General features: G+C 33.9%; 3 protein-coding genes, 1 long non-coding RNA gene and 1 pseudogene across 8 annotated transcripts; 4 read left to right on the top strand and 1 right to left on the bottom strand.

Moving 5' to 3' along the window:
* Positions 1-451: 451 nt before the first annotated feature.
* Positions 452-5255, top strand: LOC114415592 (ATPase family AAA domain-containing protein 1-A-like). Of its 5 annotated transcripts, none has more exons than XM_028380363.1 (6): positions 452-829; positions 1793-2093; positions 3072-3230; positions 3396-3691; positions 4064-4187; positions 4889-5255. In XM_028380363.1, exons 1-6 carry the CDS (start codon positions 632-634, stop codon positions 4891-4893), a joined length of 1083 nt encoding a protein of 360 aa, XP_028236164.1. In that variant the 5' UTR covers positions 452-631; the 3' UTR covers positions 4894-5255. The 5 variants fall into 5 exon arrangements, with proteins under 5 accessions (XP_028236164.1, XP_028236163.1, XP_028236162.1 ...); XM_028380362.1 differs by having other exon boundaries at positions 4064-4196; XM_028380361.1 differs by lacking the exon at positions 4889-5255 and adding an exon at positions 4605-4802.
* Positions 5256-7875: 2620 nt separating this feature from the next.
* On the top strand, positions 7876-9811 carry LOC114415591 (AAA-ATPase At2g46620-like). Its single transcript, XM_028380358.1, has one exon. The coding sequence runs from the start codon at positions 8149-8151 to the stop codon at positions 9574-9576; it is 1428 nt and encodes a 475-aa protein (XP_028236159.1). The 5' UTR covers positions 7876-8148; the 3' UTR covers positions 9577-9811.
* A 2751-nt stretch (positions 9812-12562) lies between these two features.
* On the top strand, positions 12563-14304 carry LOC114415588 (annotated as a pseudogene).
* LOC114415589 (rhodanese-like domain-containing protein 14, chloroplastic) lies at positions 14238-16426 on the bottom strand. Its single transcript, XM_028380357.1, has 6 exons — positions 16114-16426; positions 15964-16010; positions 15555-15647; positions 15334-15472; positions 15143-15245; positions 14238-14600 (listed from the first exon to the last, which is right to left on the bottom strand). Exons 1-6 carry the CDS (start codon positions 16319-16321, stop codon positions 14486-14488), a joined length of 705 nt encoding a protein of 234 aa, XP_028236158.1. The 5' UTR covers positions 16322-16426; the 3' UTR covers positions 14238-14485.
* LOC114415590 lies at positions 14600-16355 on the top strand. Its single transcript, XR_003667381.1, has 2 exons — positions 14600-14714; positions 15938-16355. It is a non-coding gene; the product is annotated as an uncharacterized LOC114415590 (long non-coding RNA).
* Positions 16427-21837: the final 5411 nt, after the last annotated feature.

Raw genomic sequence — 21837 nt, 5'->3', positions numbered from 1 at the left:
ATAAGAGAGTGAAAAGATACACAAAATTTCTTAGAATTAAATATTTAAAATGTGAAATTTGATTATTTTCATGGTTAATTAATCGTACTAGAGATTTCAAAAGAAATCACATGCAAAATAAAAAAAGAATATTCGAAAGAGATCAACCATCATCAACTTTGTGTGATATAGTTGTCAATTAACCTTTAAATATATAGTCAGAATTTTGATTATTGATTATTGCATATAGAAAAACATCCCTTGAAAAAAGTCAGTTCCTTCAATGAATTTATTTATCTTGAGAGATTAATCATTCAATTTCAAGCAAGGGATATTCGAATTAAAAAAAAGAAAAGAAAAGAGATAAGCCAACCGTTGGGCCCGACATTAATTTCTGAAGCCAGCCCAACAAAAATGACAAGATCGGGTCGAGCCCAAGAAGCAATTCGTACGTTAAGTCACTCTTTGGTCATCCTCAACCCCAACCCCAAGCGTTGGGATTCTTAACCCTTATTTCTTCAGAACCCTCGCTCCTCGCCAGAAATTGTATTGCAGAGGAAAGACCGAGAAAAAAGAAGAAGGAATTTTGATGGTAAAGTAATATTCTAATTTCCAAAATTCGATTTTGTTGCCGAAGGAAGAAAAGAAGGAAATGGGAGGTTCATCGGATACGAAGCTCCTGCAAGACCTGTTGTTGTACGCAGCGAGCGCAGCGCTGAGTTGCTTGGTACTATTCGCGGGTTTGAGACACCTGGACCCTAATCGCGAAGCATCGAAGAAGGCTCTCGAGCACAAGAAAGAGATTGCCAAGCGTCTTGGTCGTCCCCTTATTCAGACTAACCCTTACGAGGTTGCTCTATTCTTTATGTCTCATATTTTTCATTTCCGGTGTCAGTAACATGTTTTTTTTTTCTTTTAACTTGTTACTTGTTCCAATCTTGCAAGTTGGTTTGTAATTTGTCAAACTTATGTGCTTATTGCTGAATGTCTCGGTAGGGGTACTTGTATGTAATTTGTCAATCTTGCAAGTTATAGGATTAGTATCTTTGTCTCTTCCTTTTTAACTATATCTTAGATGTGATTGGTTTCTGCAAAAAATTTCTTTTTCTACTTGTGCCTTTTCTTAGTGAATGACTAGTGTGTGATTGGAAAATACAAGAAAGGATGTTGTGTATTGTATTATAGTGTATTACTACCTCCGTTCCTATATATAAGAAACAAATGAGAACTTTGTATTATAGTATTACCCAGGTGGCCATATGTATAATTGCGTGAGTGCATGTGCACTTGTCTGCATGTTCTTCTGTGGCCTTCGCGAAGATGTTTAGGTTGGAACTATAATGATTCTTTAAAAGATTGAACAATATGCTTTTGAGCAGCTAAGCTCTAATGTTGACCTTAAATATAACTTCTGCTACTGTTATTGTCTTCCACTCTTCCTGGAGGATAAGGTTTGGTTGTTTTTTATGTATAGCGAGTACTAATGTGCTGATATTATCGTGTTTCTCACTTTCTCTTATATTTTGAAATCAATGGAATTTTGGCCAATTGTATTCTTGAAGAGATTGTTCAGTTTCTTATGGATTAATCTATTATGATTTCCTAATTTTGGCCAATTTCTTTGTTAAATTAAGAAATTAATTTAAACACAGAGCTCTATCAAAATAATCATAGAAATGAAGGACTAGATCCATTACACATCCTCTCTATATATATATGGTCTTACTTTATTTTAAAAGTTAAAAATATTGGAACATAGTTAAGTATTTATCTTTTATTTCAATTTTTAATTTGTGCCCTTTATTGTGTACAGGATGTAATAGCCTGTGACGTTATAAATCCTGATCACATCAATGTGGAGTTCAACTCTATTGGGGGACTGGAAACAATCAAGCAAGCTTTGTTTGAGCTTGTTATTCTGCCTCTAAAAAGACCAGACTTGTTTTCACATGGCAAGCTTCTTGGACCACAAAAGGGGGTCCTGTTGTATGGACCGCCCGGCACTGGAAAAACCATGCTTGCCAAAGCTATTGCCAAGGAGTCCAGAGCAGTTTTTATTAACGTGAGAATATCGAACCTGATGAGCAAGTGGTTTGGGGATGCCCAAAAGCTTGGTAAGTGCACAATGTCTTTATGGCTACTTTTACAGTACACTGTAAAGCTATACTCTACCGTCTACAATACACTGTAGTATCTTCACCATTGAATTTTTGTGTGAATGTATGGATTATGTAATTATCTTGGTTCAATAGATTAAATTATCTTATACTCTTATGTTTTGATCCTTTCTTTTCATAAGGTCAACATGTACACAAAGATCTGATAATTTTTCCATAATTACTTTGAATCTACACAAAAGCTGGCAAACTGACTATTTAAACCGTTGTACATAATTTCCTTGGTATTTTGCCTATTTGAGTTGAATGTGTTACATTCTTGTTTCACTCATTGATAGAAGTGGTATCACAAGCAGTTGCAAGGTTCATTGTGCCTACCTTGATAAGATATGTTTAGAGCAGTTCCTATATTGTTTCTTTGGCTTGAAATTTATGATAGCACTATTATATACATTATAGTAGATTGGCCAGTAGGAGATAGGACAATTAAGAGCTTAGTTACAGGTAGTTTAAGCATCTTGTTTTAGTATTGATGATAATGAAGAGCTTGAAGTTTAAGCATCTTGTTTTAGTAAACTGTTCTTTGAAGATAACTAATGAGGATCTTTGGCGAAGAAATAGTTTAAGTTATTTTACTAGTAAAAAGTAGTAACAAATAAAGAGTAGTTAAACAATACAAAAGTTGATTTAGTAACTGATTTTTTAATCTTACAATCTCTTTCAGTTTTCAAATGAGCGAAATAATTACCCTATATGTTGTTGCTGGTTGAATTTGCCATCATATTCATTGATGAAGGGGATAGTGATTAGTGATAGGCCACCCCTGTATGTGTAATTATGCTTTCATTTTCCAAACCCGGCCTATATGATGTGAATTTGTATCTAATTTTGAATGTGCTTAATTATGTTTTATGTTCTTTTTCTTTGTTTGAAGTGTTTTTTTTCCTCTACTGTTAATATTCTGCTGCTCTGCAGTTGCTGCTGTATTTAGCTTGGCTTATAAGCTTCAGCCTGCCATCATATTCATTGATGAAGTAGACAGTTTTTTGGGTCAGCGTCGTGGAACAGATCACGAGGCTATGTTAAACATGAAAACTGAATTCATGGCTCTGTGGGATGGATTTACAACAGATCGTAAGTTTAACAGTTATCATATTTTATTTTGTTGCATAAATATTGAAAATAAGTTGCAAATAAGATAATGACAATTTTGATAGAGATTTGGTTGGTAACATAATGTTCTCAATTTATTTATATTTGAGTAGATTTGTTGATTGGGGTGACTTATTGTGTGTGTAGAGAATGCTCAAGTTATGGTTCTTGCAGCAACTAATCGTCCTTCAGAACTTGATGAAGCAATACTTCGGCGTCTTCCTCAAGCCTTTGAAATTGGAATTCCAGACCAAAGGGAGAGGGCTGAAATATTGAAGGTTGTCTTAAAGGGTGAGAGGGTTGAAGACAACATAGACTTTGGTCATATAGCTGGTTTGTGTGAGGGTTACACTGGTTCAGATCTATTTGATCTTTGCAAGAAAGCTGCCTATTTTCCTATTAGAGAACTACTGGATGAAGAGAAGAAAGGAAAACAATCTCATGTTAGTATATTTAAGTCATTCTCTTCTATTTTCTTCTCTGCCTCAATTTTTTTCATTTTCCCAATACTATGTTACCTACTGCTAAGTTGACTAGAATCCCAAATCAAATTCAGTTTCTGTTAACTAAAAAGGAACAAATCTATTGAGTATGTCTATTTTATTTAAAATTATTTTATGCACCCAATGTTATATTTGCATGTCTGAAAGTGACATCTTTTGTCAATGACAGCAATTAATGTGCAAGATCAATATGTGGCTGTGTTAGATATGATTTCATTAATAAGTCTTGTTAAAGAAACTGATTAGTCTTCTCGGTGGCTTTCTCATATAGTAAGTGCTACTAAGCTGTTTTGTTTATCTTTCTCATTTCAGGCCCCTAGACCTTTGTCCCAGTTAGATTTTGAGAAGGCCCTTGCTACTTCAAAGAAGACAAAGGTTGCTGCTAGTGAATACGGTGGATTCAGCCTTCAGTCACCTTCAAGATGGACAGTGCCTGGTGAGTCAGGTGATTCTCAGTTTCAAGCTGCAATCCATGAAATCTCTAAGCTTGTGGTTTCTCACATGATTAACCTCCAATCAGATTCCCAGGATCCTTAAAATGTTTGCTTTAGAGCATTCTTCTACTGTCATTTAGCCTAGTTCAGATTGTAACAGTGATTACATCCTTAGTTATACTAGTTATAGGAACATATATATATATATTATACATTGGTTATAAAAGTGCCATTGTTGGCTATTGCATTATGTTCAGTATTTGATGCATCATTTCTGATGTTCCTTTTATGTCAAATTTTATCTCTGATTACCATTTGGGTAATGCAGAGATAATTTTGTTTTTCCACCTAACTTTGTATATTGTACTGTGATATAATGCTGTAAAATGACATAAAACGGTAGCTAATGTCTATTTCAGGTGTGAGAGACATCCACATTCAATGACATTGTATAATACTAACCGAACATATACAAAACAAGGGATAGAAAAAAAATCCATCTGGCCCAAGCAGTTAGGTGGACCCAATATCGAATTACGCATTCTGTTCTGTTCTGTTTAGCTTGTGGAAAAGGGAAAAACATGTCATTATTTGAATCAGCACTAAATTACTTAAAATTCATTGTTTGCTCGCTCTATTATGTGATTTAATCTATGATTAGTAGAATTGGATCAAACACTGACATGCCCAACAACTTTAACAGAGTAAAGCTTAAGACTCATCAAGATGATGCAGTGTGTCAAGTTGCCAACAGCCATCAATCATTGAGACCTCGGAGAAATAACTGCCATTGGATTGGGTTCGGCAGGGTTATAATTTTAAGCAGTGGGTCAGTTATCATCCTTATGTTTTTGTTGTCTTTATGATCCACCCGTATATGCTGATGATTAAATCAAACCCTTGAAAGTTGCGAGTTCTTCCCATCACATTCATTCATTATGTAGTTAGGACCACAAATTTGTTGTTTTTCCACTTTTAATGTTAAGAGGAAAAAAAAAAACTAGTGTCAAATACCGTATAATTTAAGATAACGGAGTATTTAAGTATCAATTGTATCTCAAAGTAATTAATCTTTGGCTTTTGACGAGGAATAGCTAGATTTACCAAAAAAAAAACTGTGTTGGCGTACATGATTTATCACAATCCGAGAAGGAACATCTCTCTTTCTTTTCACAGATTTAGGTTTTCGGAAATGGAAGTGGCTATTTATTTCTGTTTGGAAATATCTCCGTCCTTGTCAAAGACCTGGGAGTCTAGTGGAGAGAAACACACAGGTTATTGGACACAAATGAAAAATAATATAGTACTGAAAGAGGCATGACAACTCTGTTTTTCTTCACCGATATGACAGTCTAGTTTATGGGGATTTCCGATCTTTTAATGGCCACAACCATTTTATAGGTTCTAATTTTTCAGGTAACAAAACTCGTGACGCTGACCCATTATATATGGTGTCGTTATTGATCCAAACATGCAATTGTCCCTATTGTTATTGCCATTTCCCCGTCTTACAATAATAAGTGTCTTCCACAAAAATGAAATAAATGGTTTTTAAGGGTTCATGTCGTTACAGCGATTGTCATGTGTCAAAAACCCCTGGCGGATTCGTCTAGATTGCACCAAATTTATTTATTTACCAAAAAAAATTCTTATCTTTTTAGGTTTTAAAAAGATGTGGAACTATTATAATCACAGCGTAACTATGATCAAATGACTCCATCAAAAAACACATTTCAATTTAACATTTTATACTATTTTTTGTTTGTTCAGTGAAGAACTGAGCACATCGGTATTGCAAAATGCAAGGAGTGGCTGTGAAGTCTTCAGTAGGTTGCAAGTTGCAACTATGCATCTTCATGAGCAGAGTGATTGCCTATGGTTGTGTCAGGAAGCAATTTTGTAGTTTGCCTGTTCCATTTTATTTTTCGCACATGACTAAGACCATGTTTGTATTTTCGTTGACACTGTGGTAGCTTGAATCCAATACATTTTCAACACATAATAATAATGGATATGTTTCTACAGAAGTATGTTGGAGGCATCTCAAAGTTAACACAGATATGCACTAAATTGCTTTTGAATTTAATAAATATGTTGTTTGAATTTACTATGTCCTATAACGGGTTAATGAGAAAGCAAATTAGTGATATCGATAAGTAAACGACCAACTAATTGTATGCCATTCGTAGAATTGGGCTATTGTTATAATCAATTACAGTTGGTGGCGGTTGAATGTTGAAACTATTTTTTTCCTGACTAGCCAACCTTCAAAATCAAAGGAGACAATTAAACGTACCTTTGAATGCAATTTTATATAATGTTTTTCTTCAATTATTCTCCTCACATTACCTTTGATTCTAGACGAATTCTACAGTTGTACACGTTTATTTATTATGGTGGCAAAGCATCATGAACCAATGGGTATCTTGAAATAAACGAATTCGTTTTTAGGAAAAGAATAAATAACTACAATTTTTTATGAGTTTCATTTATATGCTTTGTTAGTGCAAAAAATTACATTCTTAACTAATTAAAAATCATTATTGATATAGTTTTAAGGTTTTTTTTTTATATAAAAGCCAACCAATTTAAGTACATATCAATTTGAGATAGAACGATAGCATAAATAATTTAAGTTGTCAGTACATAATTATTTACTCATAATATTATCAATTTCTATAATTGGATGGAAAAATAAATATCATTTACACAATCCTTAGTTTTAAATGTTAGATCTATAATTAATGGGTGTTGAGTCTAGCAGAAATAATTAATCCCTTACAACGTAACTGATCGAGGTTCAAATTTTGTTGGAAGAAGTGTCTGTCCACATTAGATTGTCATTCGAATAAAACTACCTCTAAAGAAATATACACGTTGGACACACAAAAATGTTAGATGTATTACATGCTAAAGTGAAATGCCACTTGGGACTAACTTCTTCACAGGGTTGTATACTGATGAAAATAACGTTGCTCGTTTTAATTTTTCATACAATTTGATAATGTAAAATTTTCACATGAAGAGTTATGCGATTCAATCTCAAATGTTATCTATACTAAATTGATTGATTTTTATATAAAAAAATCATATAATTTTGATTTATAGGTCGTGTATAATTTTTTACCCTAAAAATACATGAATTTTAAAATTATTAATCTTTGTGATAATTATTTTAAAAATTATATTTAAAATAATTTTTAATTAGATGAAAATTTTTACATTAATAATATATCAAAATTAAACTATAAAACTATTTTTCAATGGGTTAAAATAGAAACCTTTTAATATGTTTCTATACACAAAATTTAATATCGAATTCAAAATTATATGCTTAAAAAATTTAAATCACTTCACTTCAAACCCAAAATGACTACCTTAAGAAATTTAAGTGACTTCTATGTGAAGCAACATGTTAGGATGCATTAGTTAGAGGCTACTGTTTTTTTTTTTCCCCAATTCAATAGTTGGCAATGGCATAGCAGCATACATTACGACATAAATACGTACCCACGGTTGATTTAAGACAACTTACTTACCTGTAACCGTGTCATTTTCTGTAAAGTTCCACTTTATGAAATCATGTGAGCAACCTATCATAAGAAGAAGTCATCATCATTCGCCCATATATATTAACATATGCCAAGAAAAATAAAATAAGTTAAATATTTTAAAAAGAAGACTTACAAAAATCCTTATAACGATAGTTGAGAAATGTGTTCGCAGTGCTAGCAAGAGTCAAAAAGCTTGAAAATCAAAGACACCAAATAAGAACACATGTTTTTACCTATATCGATTGAAGAATAATAAAATTGCCGGCACAGACCTGACCCTTTCAAACCTCTCTCTCTCTCTCTCATACAAAGTTCCTTCCTTCAGCTGCATCATGTACCCTGCTGCAACTGCAAGACATTCAATTCATTAACAACACTCGCATTATTCAAACTCCAAACCAACGCATGCATGATTTCACAAATTAACATGCTTTCCCTTTTCTTCTTCCTATCTTCCTCTTTTCTAATCCTTTTCTTCTTCCGAAAAACCTCTGCACTTCACATCCTCAACCAATGGTTCCTCTCCTTCGAAAACCGTCTCCACCTTCACCAATCCTTCAAAATCCCTCGCTATAATCTTCACTCTCAGGAGAATAGCCTCTACCGGAAAATCCTCACCTACCTCGATTCCCTTCCCTCCGTTGAAGATTCCGATTACACCAACCTCTTCTCCGGCCCCAATCCCTCCGACATCTTCCTCCACCTCGACCCTAACCACACCGTTCATGATACCTTCCTCGGCGCCAAGCTCTCCTGGACCAACGCCGCCGCAGCCGCCACCGGCGGCGCCGACGCGCTTGTCCTTCGACTAAAGAAGAAAGACAAGCGCAGAGTCTTCCGGCAGTACTTCCAGCACATTCTCTCCGTCGCGGACGAGATCGAGCAGCGAAGAAAAAAGGATGTGACGATGTACGTGAACTCCGGCACCGGCGAGTGGGGCTCGGCGCCGTTCAGGCATCCGGCCAGCTTCGAGACGGTGGCGATGGACGCGGAGCTGAAGAACAAGGTGAAGTCCGATCTGGAACAGTTCGTGAAGTCGAAGCAGTACTACCACCGGCTAGGCCGCGTTTGGAAGCGGAGCTACCTCCTCTACGGCGCGCCAGGCACCGGAAAATCCTCCTTCGTCGCCGCGATGGCGAAGTTCCTCTGCTACGACGTCTACGACGTCGACGTTTCGAAGTTCACCGACGGCGCCGATTGGAAGGTGATGCTGATGCAAACGACGGCGAAGTCTCTGATCGTTATCGAGGACCTCGATCGCTTGCTCACGGAGAAGTCAAAGTCAAACACAACGAGCTTATCGAGCGTGTTGAACTTCATGGACGGAATCGTATCGTGCTGCGGAGAAGAGCGCGTGATGGTTTTCACGATGAACGAAACTAAGGACGAAGTTGATCAAGCGGTTCTGAGGCCTGGGAGAGTTGACGTTCACATACACTTTCCCTTATGTGATTTCTCCACCTTTAAGATTCTCGCGAGTAGTTACTTAGGGTTGAAGGAGCACAAGCTTTTCCCTCAGGTGGAGGAGGTTTTTCAGACCGGGGCCCGGCTCAGCCCGGCCGAGGTTGGCGAGATTATGATATCGAACCGGAATTCTCCCACGCGGGCCTTGAAAACCGTTATTTCGGTCTTGCAGGTCCATTCAGAGGGACAGAGGTTGAGCCAAAGCGGGTCGGGTCGGAATAGCGATGATAACGAACCGGGTGCGGTTATATGTAGGGAGAGTGTTCACACGGTGAGGGAGTTCCGGAAGCTGTATGGGCTTTTGCGTTTGGGAAGTAGGAGGAAAGAGGAGTCCTATTCGGGGCCCATAGAGAAAGAGGCTCCACGTATCTAGACTCGGGTCGGATAAAAGTAATCGGGTTTTCTTTCCTTTTTTTATTTTCTACAAAAAAATGTATAGTTGCTTGCCAAGTTGCCCGAGTTTTTTTTTTTGCAGTTAGAAATTATATTGTTGTATCTACAAAGAAAAATAATGGTAGGTCGGTAAGGTCGAAGCAACTACACCTCACATTTTTGTTTAGTCCGTTGATAAGAACACATATCAAATGCATCACTTATTCTTTAACTTCCTTTCTACGATCAACATTATTTTATTAACTTCATTTGGGTCAATTGATTGATTTTCTACCTCAAAAACAAGATTCTTCTTGCGAGATGAAGCAATTAGGAATTATTTTATTAACTTCATTTGGGATACGCGTTCTTAATTCAATTCGACTTTCTTTAGTTTGTGACATATGGTGATGGAGAACAAACATGATCTCTTTTGACCACAAAAATATAGATAGACTGCTCTGTTCATGCACAAGTCTGTGCTTGGATGGGGGTTAGATATGGGTCAATTGGGGCGAATTTTTTAAATCAGGGCTGCGTTTGCCTCAAAGGTGGAGCATGCTTGAAGTTCGATGAGCTGAGTACAACAAGTCTTAAGTCGATCTTGATAATTGAGGTGGATAGGTCCTACTCATATTAATTGTAACCATAGAAGAAGATGGCCCAAAAATATATGTAAACCTGGCGGGAACAAAACAAGTTTCGCAATCCTAATGTTTGCTTGTTGACTACTCTATTTTCATTCCATTAGCTAGCTGGCTAGGCAAGAAGCCAAGAACTACTGAACATACATTGGTAGCGGTCTCATTAGGATTTGATCAAAACATTAAAACAAAACCTAAATCCAAACCGTGAAATGAGGGCCCTTACCTCCTATTGGTACGAGTGTATTTCAATACTTAACATTTTTTTAATGTTTTGATCCAAGGTCTAAGCGTAAGTAGTCAATGTCAATAAAATATTTCTCAGACCTTTCATCATTGTTTAAGAAAAACAGATAAAAAAACATATATATTTTTGCCTATAAAGTGAAATTTTGACTTGGAGGAAATGAAACAGATTAATAATTATATAATTATGCAATACTAAAACACTAATCCATCATTGTTGGTATGACTTGTAGTGTTTAATTTGATTACTTTGATAGATTGCGCACGACACGACTTCGTATTTAAGAAATTGATACAAAATAACCTAAAAAAATTGACACAAATATTTGGATTAAAATAAAATAGTCTTTTGATAGTGTATTTTTTAGATAACATGTTAATGACTAAAAAACTAACAATAAGCTTTTAATATTTTAAAATTTGAAAATATTGAAGAAAGAATAATTGATGAATTAATACACCAAATAACTAATTTACTGTAGAACGAGTAATTATCCTATTCTATTATATCCCTGTGATCATTCACCAAAAAAATATATCAATGTAATCAAATGAATCCTAAAATTCTCAAGAAACAAGAAAACTGATGCTACTACGTCATTTAACGACCTTAATAATATTATATTGTAATAAATCATAATAGTATTTTAAAATAATAAATTATTGCAAAAGAATTCAAACTACTGTCTAATGACTAATGAGGTATTGTTACGTCATTTAACGACCTTAATAACTTACGCGGCAAGAACGCGTGTTTGGCAGGATAATTAAGTAATTCACAAGTCAATTAACTAATGTATTCAAATAGGGTTTTTTTTTTTTTTGCTGGAAATGTATTAAAATAAGTTATTACTAGTGTTTGATTAAAGTCTTTTTATTAATAGGCTAAGTTTAAAAAAAAAACTATTATTGTCTTAGTAAGTTAATAAAAGTAGCATATGATTTATATGTCAAGAATTTCACATTTTTTTTTACTAATATTGTCTCCATTTATTTTAAAAAAATGAAAGTGTTATATTTTCCTTATTAATATACTTGCTTTTAACATATTATAGCGCACAATACCAAAAAATTATTATTGAGCAAATCATATTCATACCTATGTAAAAAAATAATATTTGCAGCTCTTGAGTTTTTTTTTCGAATCACATACAATTCTACTCTCTTTTTCATTCCAACATTAGCATTCGTTAATATTTTAAAATATTACAATAACTCCATAGTATTTGAAAATATTACATGCACACTCTTTTATATATTATATTAACAACCTCTATAAGGTTGTTGTATACATAAAACAAATAAGGATATTGTGTATAATTCCTAAAACTTCAAGAGGTCTTAATACAATTTGTTCGAGATTTATATGTGCATACTTAATTGTCTCAGCATCTTTTATGAATAAAATTATCTAATGATAACAATAATTTTATATGTATATTTATTAAACTTTTAATTATAATATATGCACAAATACATAATATTCTTATAAAATTTTGAAGTGCTTTTCAAATTAATCCCCAACAATAATTTGATTTCTTACTCGGTATGTCAAGCTCCTCAAGACTATGGGAATACATGCAAAATCGCTTTCAGGCCTAAGTCATTGAGTGAATAATCACAATTCTAATACAATTAGAAGATAAATTACCTGCCATGTATCCCTCTTATTTATAATGGTAGTGTATATGAGTCAATGGAATAAGTAGTTACCAAGTCAGTGAGATAGACATTTGAATATATCTTTTACAAATGTATAATTATAACTTTAAAATTCCAAGATTTTTTTTATCTTCAGTAAGTATTCAAACATGCTAATAATGATTTATTATTATTATTAAAAAAAATTACATAAATCATTTTTGAGGTTATGTGAAATTAAACTAATATTTCCTATTTTTCAATAATCATTACAATAATCTTTTAATCTTTTTTGGAAGGATGTTGATATAATACATAAGGAATGGTAGTTTAATATTTTCAAATTTTAAGGGGTTACCTCATTTGTAAACAAAAAGTATTACACAATGAGAAAAAATGTTATATTAATAATATAAATTTTTTTATAAATCATCACAAAAATTAAAGTAGGTTTGCTTGTTTGTGAAGTAGGAGATTTCGAGACAGCATTTTCCTCCATCCCGTTTGTTGCGCCAGGGACAGACAAAGCAGAGGCACTTCCAAAACCAAAAATGATCAAACTCGCGGGACCGTGGTACTGGCACAAGCCTTTCATATTCCCCAAACCTCGTATGTTAGCAGCAGCATCGTGTTTCTCGACGCGTGTGGGCACACACAAACGGAACCTTCCACTGCGACGAGGCCCTCGCCTGCTTCATGCTTCGCCTCTCCAAACGCTTCACCGGCGCTCACATTGTCCGAACCAGGGACCCCAACCTTCTCCAATCCCTCGACGCAGTCGTCGACGTTGGAGGCGCGTACGACCCGTTTCGACCATCACCAAAAGGGCTTCCACCAAGTCTTCGGACACGGCTTACACACCAAACTCAGCAGCGCTTGTCTACAACGTGTTTGATCTTTGTTCATCACTCCTTTTCCCTTTTTCGCTTCTTATGTCATACTCCTCTGATTTTTATAAGTAAAAAAAAAAAAAAAAGACATACTTCACACTTACTATAAAAATATTTCCAATTAAAAAATAAATATAAAAAGTCTTTACTTTATTAAAGAGATTTTTGTTGTTTAGACTGGAGGGAGTAACTATAACGTAACACATTACTCATTCTATTCATCTTTAGCATTTTGGATTGAAGATAATTGCGAATGTGCTGAAGCTTGATGAAGACCATCCTGATGTGCACCAGTTGTATCCTACTATATACAGAAACGTTGTGGAGGCAATTGATGCTGTGGATAACGGAGTCAATCAATATGACCTTGATGTCCCTCCGAAATATGAAATTAACACGATCCTGTCCTCTAGAATAAAACGCTTGAATTTGAGCTGGATGGATTCTGACCAGTCTTCTGATAGAGAAAACGAGGCTTTTCTTCATGCAATCGTGCTGGCCGGTGCTGAATTTTTGGAGAATGTGAATTATTATGCAAAGTCATGGTTACCGGCACGGTCTACTGTTATGGAGAGTCTTGCAGCAAGGGGAAGTGCTGATTCAAGTGGAGAAATTATACTGTAAAGCTGAACCGATCTTGTCCTGTAAGACAGCCCACGAGGCATTTTAATTAATCTCACGAGTTATTAGTGATTTTTGTGAGAGTTTTCTGTTCACACCAGTGGAAGGGTACATTACAATAAAAAATATGTTCTTTACCCGGTATGTATGTTTAACTGAATTAGTCAAATGAATATTCAGAATTGAGTGTAAGAATAAATCGTTGTTGCCCCCCAATAAAAAACAACTGTATAGTGGTTTATTTTGCTTATCATCGTGTTCAGGTTGCTTGTAAAGTTTAGAATTCATTATTTGTTTTACTATTTGATTGACAATTTATGTAATAGATGATTATTGTTTGTAGGATGATAGAAGTGAGAATTAGCGACTGCAGGCAGTGGCAATTTCACCTGCTAAATTTGAGAGCAGAAAACCATTACCAAATCTTTGGAGGGGTTTAGAAAATGACAAGCTCTATGAGGTTGCTGGAATCCCAGGTTGTACTTTTGTACGCATGAGTGGTTTTATTTTTCCCCCACATTCTTTTGTGGTGTGGAGAGCAATGAATTGAATGCAAAACTTGGTTTTTTCATTGAATCAATATGCATCAGTTGTTCAGAAACATGGTTTATGCATGGTGCTAAATCACAAAATGCTGATAAGATGCTGCTGATAAATAAGTGGACCCTTTCCAGTTTAAGCTAGGAATGCAATCTATACAGAATGCAACCTGACATTTTTGTTGGTAATTCTTGCATACTATTTTTCTGCAATAGTTCAATAATGACATTTCAATTCGTTGGTTCTATTCTTCATACGCATTTATCAGCACTCTCTTTATGGTCAAAACTAGGTCTAGGCTTCACTACACACATTCTTGGCACTAGATTCACTCCTCTGAAACACTTGGCAGATCCTCTTTAAACCATGAGTAAAGACCACCTTCAAGATGGAAGACATTGGTATAACCATTAAGGACCAGCAAGTAAGCTGCTATGAGAGACCTGTGAAAGTATCAAGATGTGACCATCAGAGAGCAACATATCAATCATTTGAGGAGTCAAGAGTAATTCTTTTCATAATCACACGAGAAGATATGCAACATACAGAGTACAGCTGTAAGAAGATGATATATTGCAGACAATCATATAACTTCCCTTTTGTATTTTTACCGTTGAAGAACTTATTTGGTTTTGAGAGCTAATTGCTAATTGTGGTTGGATTTTACTTATCAACCATTTGAGTTGTTATTATTACTTTAAACAATTAATAGCTTGGTAGGATGTTTTACAATAACATAATTCTCATTGACCCTGTCTACTGATTTTTAATGTCTCTGAATCCGAAGTTGGATGCAAAGTGCATGTGCAAACACATCTAAAAGGATTGCCTCAGAATTACCATGCAAAAATTGTACATTTCATAAAATCTCTTCAACCAATTCCGGATCATAATCTTATTGCATGCATGAAATTCTATGTGCAAAATTAAAAATCCAAAGAAGAAAATAGGCAATTAACCACAAGAAATTCAAAGTAATCAATACCTTGATTGTTGACCTTCGGGCAGATTTTGTGATGGTTTCATTGTACCCCCTGCTGAGCAAGCTACTATTATCTTTGCATTTTTATCTAATTTTGCTTCAACAGCTGCCATCATGAACCAAATAATTTGTTTCAGAAAGCCAGAAATGAAAGAATTTCATGTAAAATGCACGATTAGATAAAATTATCGTACACTGGATGAACTCTGGGTTCTCTTCAGTCCCAGCAAAAATACCAAAAAATGCAAATGCAGCACGTCTAGCAATGTCCCATGCTGTCCACTCTTTTATAAGCCTATATATTTGCACGTTGATAGCATCTGGAGGATGAGCCTGCATTAATTGCCAAACTCATCAGTTTTATCCTTTGTAACAGATAGACTAATGGAAATCAGAAGCACCAGATTTAACTAACCTCTTTGAACTCTGCTTCTGGCCTTACGTCGAGAATCACAAACTTATTTTCTTTCTGAAGACGGAAAGCTTCCTTTGCATCCACACTTCTTACCTGCAATGTCACAATCATATCATACACCTTTAAATATTTACTCTGCATATAGTACAAACAAGATATCATCTTCCCTTAATTTTACACAAAGATTTAGAGTTAGAATTTATTATTAATTATACACAGCATTTGTCTGACCAGCTAGTCTGGTGGTCCCTTTGTGAAAGATTTATATTATAATACAAAAGACATTTCAACCTTATGTTTTGCATTTTATTTCAAATTTCTTTTTACTCAGTTTAACATGAAATTCTAAGGATGCAAATGTGCTTTTTTGTTTGTGCATTCAGGAGAGTATGGAGCTTTAGTGCTTTACCCTTTTTTCCAGCAGATATTCTCGCTTAACCTTCCAGTCTTCTTCAGCTAATGACTCCAAGAAAAGTTTAAATAAGAACTATTAAGGTTCTATAATGTCTTCAAAGTGCCATGGCAATTTAATTTAGTAAGAGAAACTCAGAACAAGTACCTGGCGACTTTGCTGGTTTTGTGGCTGCATTTTGGATTGTTAAGCCTCTTGTGATATTCTGTTGGAGTGAAATTTTTGCTGTGGGTTTGTATGATCTCACTCTCCCCCACCATGAGTTATGATCGCGTGTAGCCTCTAAAGAAGGTACCAAAGACTGTAAAGATGATGTGGATGAGTACTGTACAGCAATTGATGTAAAAGCTGCCATGCTTTGAAGCTCAGTTTCAACTGAAAAAAAAAAATCAGATACGAGATTTCAAATTTTTTTAGTTAATGGTCAATATTCAATGGTTGAATTAGTGGGAAGATCATGGGATAGTGTACTTTGGGCAATTTGTGTGAGATGAGTTAATTGTAGATATTTGGTGGTCAGAATCTGAGATTGTGGTTGACGTTTTGAGAGTCCTTTACTATGTGGATATCCTTCGTTGTCATCATTTTGTATTCGTTTGTTCTTTTTTACGAGTCCTTTACTGTAAGTTACAAGCTAGGTAGGGTAAAAGTTAACAAATCTATCATTGAGGATGATGTGTAGTTGGTTGGATGATAATATATAACTGTTTTACAAAATGAATTATGTATTTTTTTTTCTTCTCTTTTTTAAATTATTTTCCCACCCACTTTCATCATTTTGATATCTATTTGTGTGGTTTTTTTTCTCACCCACTTTTCTACCCATTTCCTACTTCTTTACATTGCCGTTAATATTTTCAGTTCATTTTTATAGTCCCCCCTATTTTCACTTATTTTCATAGTAATTTTTCACCCAACTTGTATGTAATTATTCGTATGAAGTTTTTGTTTTGATAATGATTCTGTATAGTTATAAATTATATGTTGATGGATTAAGTTATATGTAAATTTAGTTGATATTATTAAGATTTTTTTAAAAATATATTAATTTTTTTATTAGATAAAATGATTATTAAAGTATGTGTATCGTAAGAAAACAAATCTTTGTTAAAGTTAAGTTGATAACATGTGGGAATATTTTAGGCGATCGATGATCATAAATCTATATTTCAATATATGAAATATTGAACCCTTGAAAAGAAAACAAGTTAACATGCATGAATGAATTCGCGTAGTGGGAAAAAACATAAAACGATTGGCCACTTGTATACTTCTAATGTGTTATAGTCATGATCAAAATATTCTGGTAACCTCAGTCCTGCGCTTTTTCAACAATTATATGTGTAAAAATTGAATCAATATTTTAATTGAAGGTACAGTCGGTTGATTAACACACAATGCATATCTCCCAAACGCGGTGTTGATTATTAAATGCTTTGTGGCATTAGGCAGTCAGCAAATTTACTCAAATTAACATGTCAACTTGGTTACCAAATCACACGCACACAATTTACGCGCCGGTTTCAATTCAATAATGGATTTCACCCTATCTGTTCTTTTCTTGATACAATTTTGTCATCATTGTCACAAGCTACACGACAAAATTAATCGGTGTAATCTTGGAATCTTGAGAATACTCTGAACAGATATACAATATATAAAAGATATATCATCCTGTCAAGGGAATGCAGTGCGTGGTGTGATCACGTTTTGGAGGTAGAAAGTCACGTTATTATAAGTGCGTTACGGATGAGAATTCAAACAAAATATACGCCTAAGCAAATACGATTAAATAGCTTTTAACTAGCCAAAATGACACGATGAAAAACCTGCCTTGTTTGATGTAAAAAAACTGTCTCCTACCTAGAAGGGGATTGTATTTTGCATCATTTATTAGTTAATCTTGTATCAAATGAAAAAAAAAACTAATTTATAAACTTTCAGCTTTTCAGCTAACTTAAGTTAGTTTTACTAAATATTTTTAATTTATTTTTAATAACAATACACACATTTATTTTCATTCAGAGGCGTGTTTCGGTTAAGACTCAAGGTGTGACATGGGTGTGTACATATTATATAATGGTTTAGTTTTAAAATAATCCGTTTGGGTATTTGAAACTCTTGAAGCATTTAATTTGTTTTCAAGCAATTTGAAAGATATATGTTAAACATCCTGCAGGCTAGAAATTTTAAAGGCCGATTAACGCAAAACATGGAAAATAATAATAAGTTAATAACAAAGAAAAAACACCTTGTTTATTGAATAAGGAAGTTTGACCTTCTTTGTTTCTGAAATGGTTTCATTTCTACCCCTGATGAAAATGCCGCTGTTCTTGTATTCGCATGCATTTTTTATCCTGCTTCTGGGATTTAATAGCAGAATGATGAATCGGGAGTTCGGGACAAAAAAAATGGATCTAACGCTATTCTTCTATCTAGACAATTCAGCCAATACTTGATACAAACAGTGAATTAATGAATTGAGGTCATGGGTAGATTTAGGATTCGGACATGCTAAAAACAACAACTGATTAAGGTTTATGTTTGATGTATAACAATTGGAATGTTTGTTTCAGTTCAATAATATGCAAAAGGAACTCGGAACAAAGTACCTGGTGGGTCTTGCTGGTTCTGTGGCAACAGTTTGGGCTTTTAGCTTAGCCCATTAGTATATATTATGAACATCTACTATTAATTAAGCGGATTTTTGGGATCACACTTGCTCCCGACATGATGATAATGATTATTTAAAAGGAAAACCAAAGGCAAGGTATACAAATTAGGTTGTAAAAAAAAAAGGAATTATATTGCAGGAAAACATCTATTAAAATGTAAAAAAAATAAAAAATCATGTAACTACTAATCTGCCTGCTTGTGTTATGCTTCTAATAAAGGATATGGTCACAGGCTCAATATACATCATCAGTACCAATATGAAATTGTTTAGGACAGATTATTGACATTTTCTTGTCAGTTTCTTAACCTCAATATATATATATTTTTTATTTTCTTTATGACAAAATAAAATTGTCTAAGAGGTTGGCACGAATGCTATTAAAAAAAAAAAAAAGTGGCTAACATTAGTCAACGTCAGTCGTGCATAAACGTTGGTGTCAAGTAAAGGTTCACTTTGTGCGGAACAGTAGTTAGGAAGAAAACAAGGTTCAATTATGTATGTTGCTAATGTCAATGTCTGCCATGAATCGTGATGATGACATGCTAAGCATTCATGGAGAGATCCCTAGCTAGTGCATGCACACAGAATAGGATCAAATTTGGTGCATTACCGACATTCTATAATAATTTTATTCATTTATTTGTTTAGTAATATCCACATTACTAGTACCTACCCAGCCACTTGTTTAAGACTTGGAGGATGAAAAGATCTTTACTCATTTAAATACCATGTATAAATGAATATAAGAACAACAATAGTATTGAAACATAGATGATCGAGTCCATTTTTGTTCATAAATATAATTGTTCGTTAAAGGGTACTGTGCTATCTATATTTAAGTCATACATGTTAGGTTAAGTAGCTAAGATATGGATAATTAAATATAAATAATTATATATCCTATCAAATTGATTATCTATGTTTTGGAAATGAAAAAAAAGTTGTGAGTATTTTAAGTTTCGTCCGTTGCACGATTTTTCACAAAATTAATTAAGAATAAATATAATAATTGTTTTAAGATTTAAGAATTTCATGTAAATAATTACTGATGGAAATTATACAACAACCTTAAATTATATTTATTTACTCATTTTCTAACACATGCTTCATCTGTAACTTTTTTTCAGACATAACATTAGAAATGAAAAAGACCACCATAATGCCAATTGTCAAATCAGAGATTGTTTAGTTAGGATAATTTATTCGTAATTCTATTGTTAAAGTAAGCAAAATAATTTCAAATTAAGTTCATAAGTTGGCAGTTAACGAACTAGCCTAACAATTTTATTTTTATTAAATACTTCGTTCACATTTTGGTAGTTGAAATTTAAGCTATAGCTCCAAGAAAATGCTAGTTGACATGGTTTTCCTACAACCAATACCAATAGAAAATATTCCATCAAATTTGAACACGTGCTTCCGTTAAACGAGCACATATCGATTGATTGGTTTATTTGTCCATTGCTGAAAAACGCTACGAACATAGTTCTCTTTGCTAATAGTTATTCCAAGTAGGCAGATTTCCATAGGTAAGGTATTTACGCATTATATTTAAGCATTACAATTTGTAGAAGGGTCAAATGAAAAATGAGAGCAATAGGATAAAAAGCATACTTACATTGTGTTTGACTGTGAAGAATGAAAAAAAAAATGAAAGTGGAGGAATGAAAAAAAAAACGAAATAGAGTAAAAAAAGAGTGAAAAATAAAAAATGTTTGGTTGAAATAAAATAGAGTGAAAAAATAAAAATATTTGAATTAAAATTGGTTGATAGGTAAAAAAAAAAACATGTGCATTATTTAACTCTATTCACCGTCCCTCTTCTCTCTATTTAAAACCTTAAGATATTTATTGGCTATTGTATGTAATTTTCATGTCGGAAAGAAATCTTAAATAAACACTTCAACAATCGTATTGATATAGGACATGTCTAAAATGATAGAGCTAATGTTTTTGTAGCCACTTTTTATTTTTTAAAAGAAATTGCATATGGAAAAAAATCAAGAGGTCCTACCGTGGCAAACTAGAAATCCAATGCAATGATCCACATGTGCTGGGGTTGGAAGTGGCCATATCTTGTTTGCTAGGTTTCATGAGCCACTCCATCTGCTTTTTCATACATTAATTAAAGTGCACAAATAAATCTTATCGATCCTTGGTCACTCTCCGATGATGGTGTTAATTGCCGAAACAATTATACAACCAGTTGATAAAAGACATGGATGATGGACCCAACTCAACGGCTCAACCTTAAGTGTAGTATAGTGCTACAATCTGTGAGATATTGGCTGAATGTTTCTTCTTCTTCTTAGCAGCGAGGCCAGAGCCAGACAATTAACCCGACATTGGCTGATAAAGCTTTTATAGTTTGGAATCATTTGTTAATAGCTCTTCAAAAAAATATTATTCATGGAGCTCCATTTGGCATTTTTTTTCTTTCCTCCCACTTAAATCAATATTCGGCCTGCTCTTACCAATTCCTTCCTCTCATAATTGTTTGAATGAGGTGATAGCCTAACTCATAATATTTAATATTATAGGGTTACAACAATAATATTGAAAATTATTTTTCTAACAAATTATCCAGCTATTTGTTAGGAGATGTTTGGTACAATGGAAATTTTTAGTTTCCTAGAAATCACAAGTGTTTTAGTGAGTTCATTACGAAGGTAAAATTATCACATTAAGTGTCTGGATGACAATTGCTTGAAAGAAAAAATTACAAAGGAAATTTAAATGTGTCGAAGATGATTACCGATTGATAAAAATCAATAGAATATGATGAAAAACATAATGAAAAGATATATTAGTAGTATTCACTTATAAACACTTCAATACTCAAGTTAAAAAAGAAAAAAGAAAGTGAAAAAATAATATTTTGAAACATACTAAGGAACAAATCATCCTTATGAAATCTTGGTTTAGGCAAAGAAAGTGGTTGGGTGGTTGGAATGCATGAGGGTGATGTGGCTAGTTAGGCTTGCCGTAGTTAATAGGCATATATGACTAGCTTTTAAGACATATAAATCGGATATCAATAAGTCATCCTAAGAAAGTTAATTGAGATAGACAACCCTCATATGAGTTGACGGGTGAGAATCCTAATCATGTGTTACATTAATTGTTTGAGGTGACTAAGTGGTCTAATATCAATGACTCAAATTGTGATTCAAGTGATAGGATAAATGATACTT

This window comes from Glycine soja, chromosome 6 (genome assembly GCF_004193775.1).
Source record: "Glycine soja cultivar W05 chromosome 6, ASM419377v2, whole genome shotgun sequence".
Taxonomy (NCBI): Eukaryota; Viridiplantae; Streptophyta; class Magnoliopsida; order Fabales; family Fabaceae; genus Glycine; species Glycine soja.
This window is presented reverse-complemented; position numbering and strand designations above follow the sequence as displayed.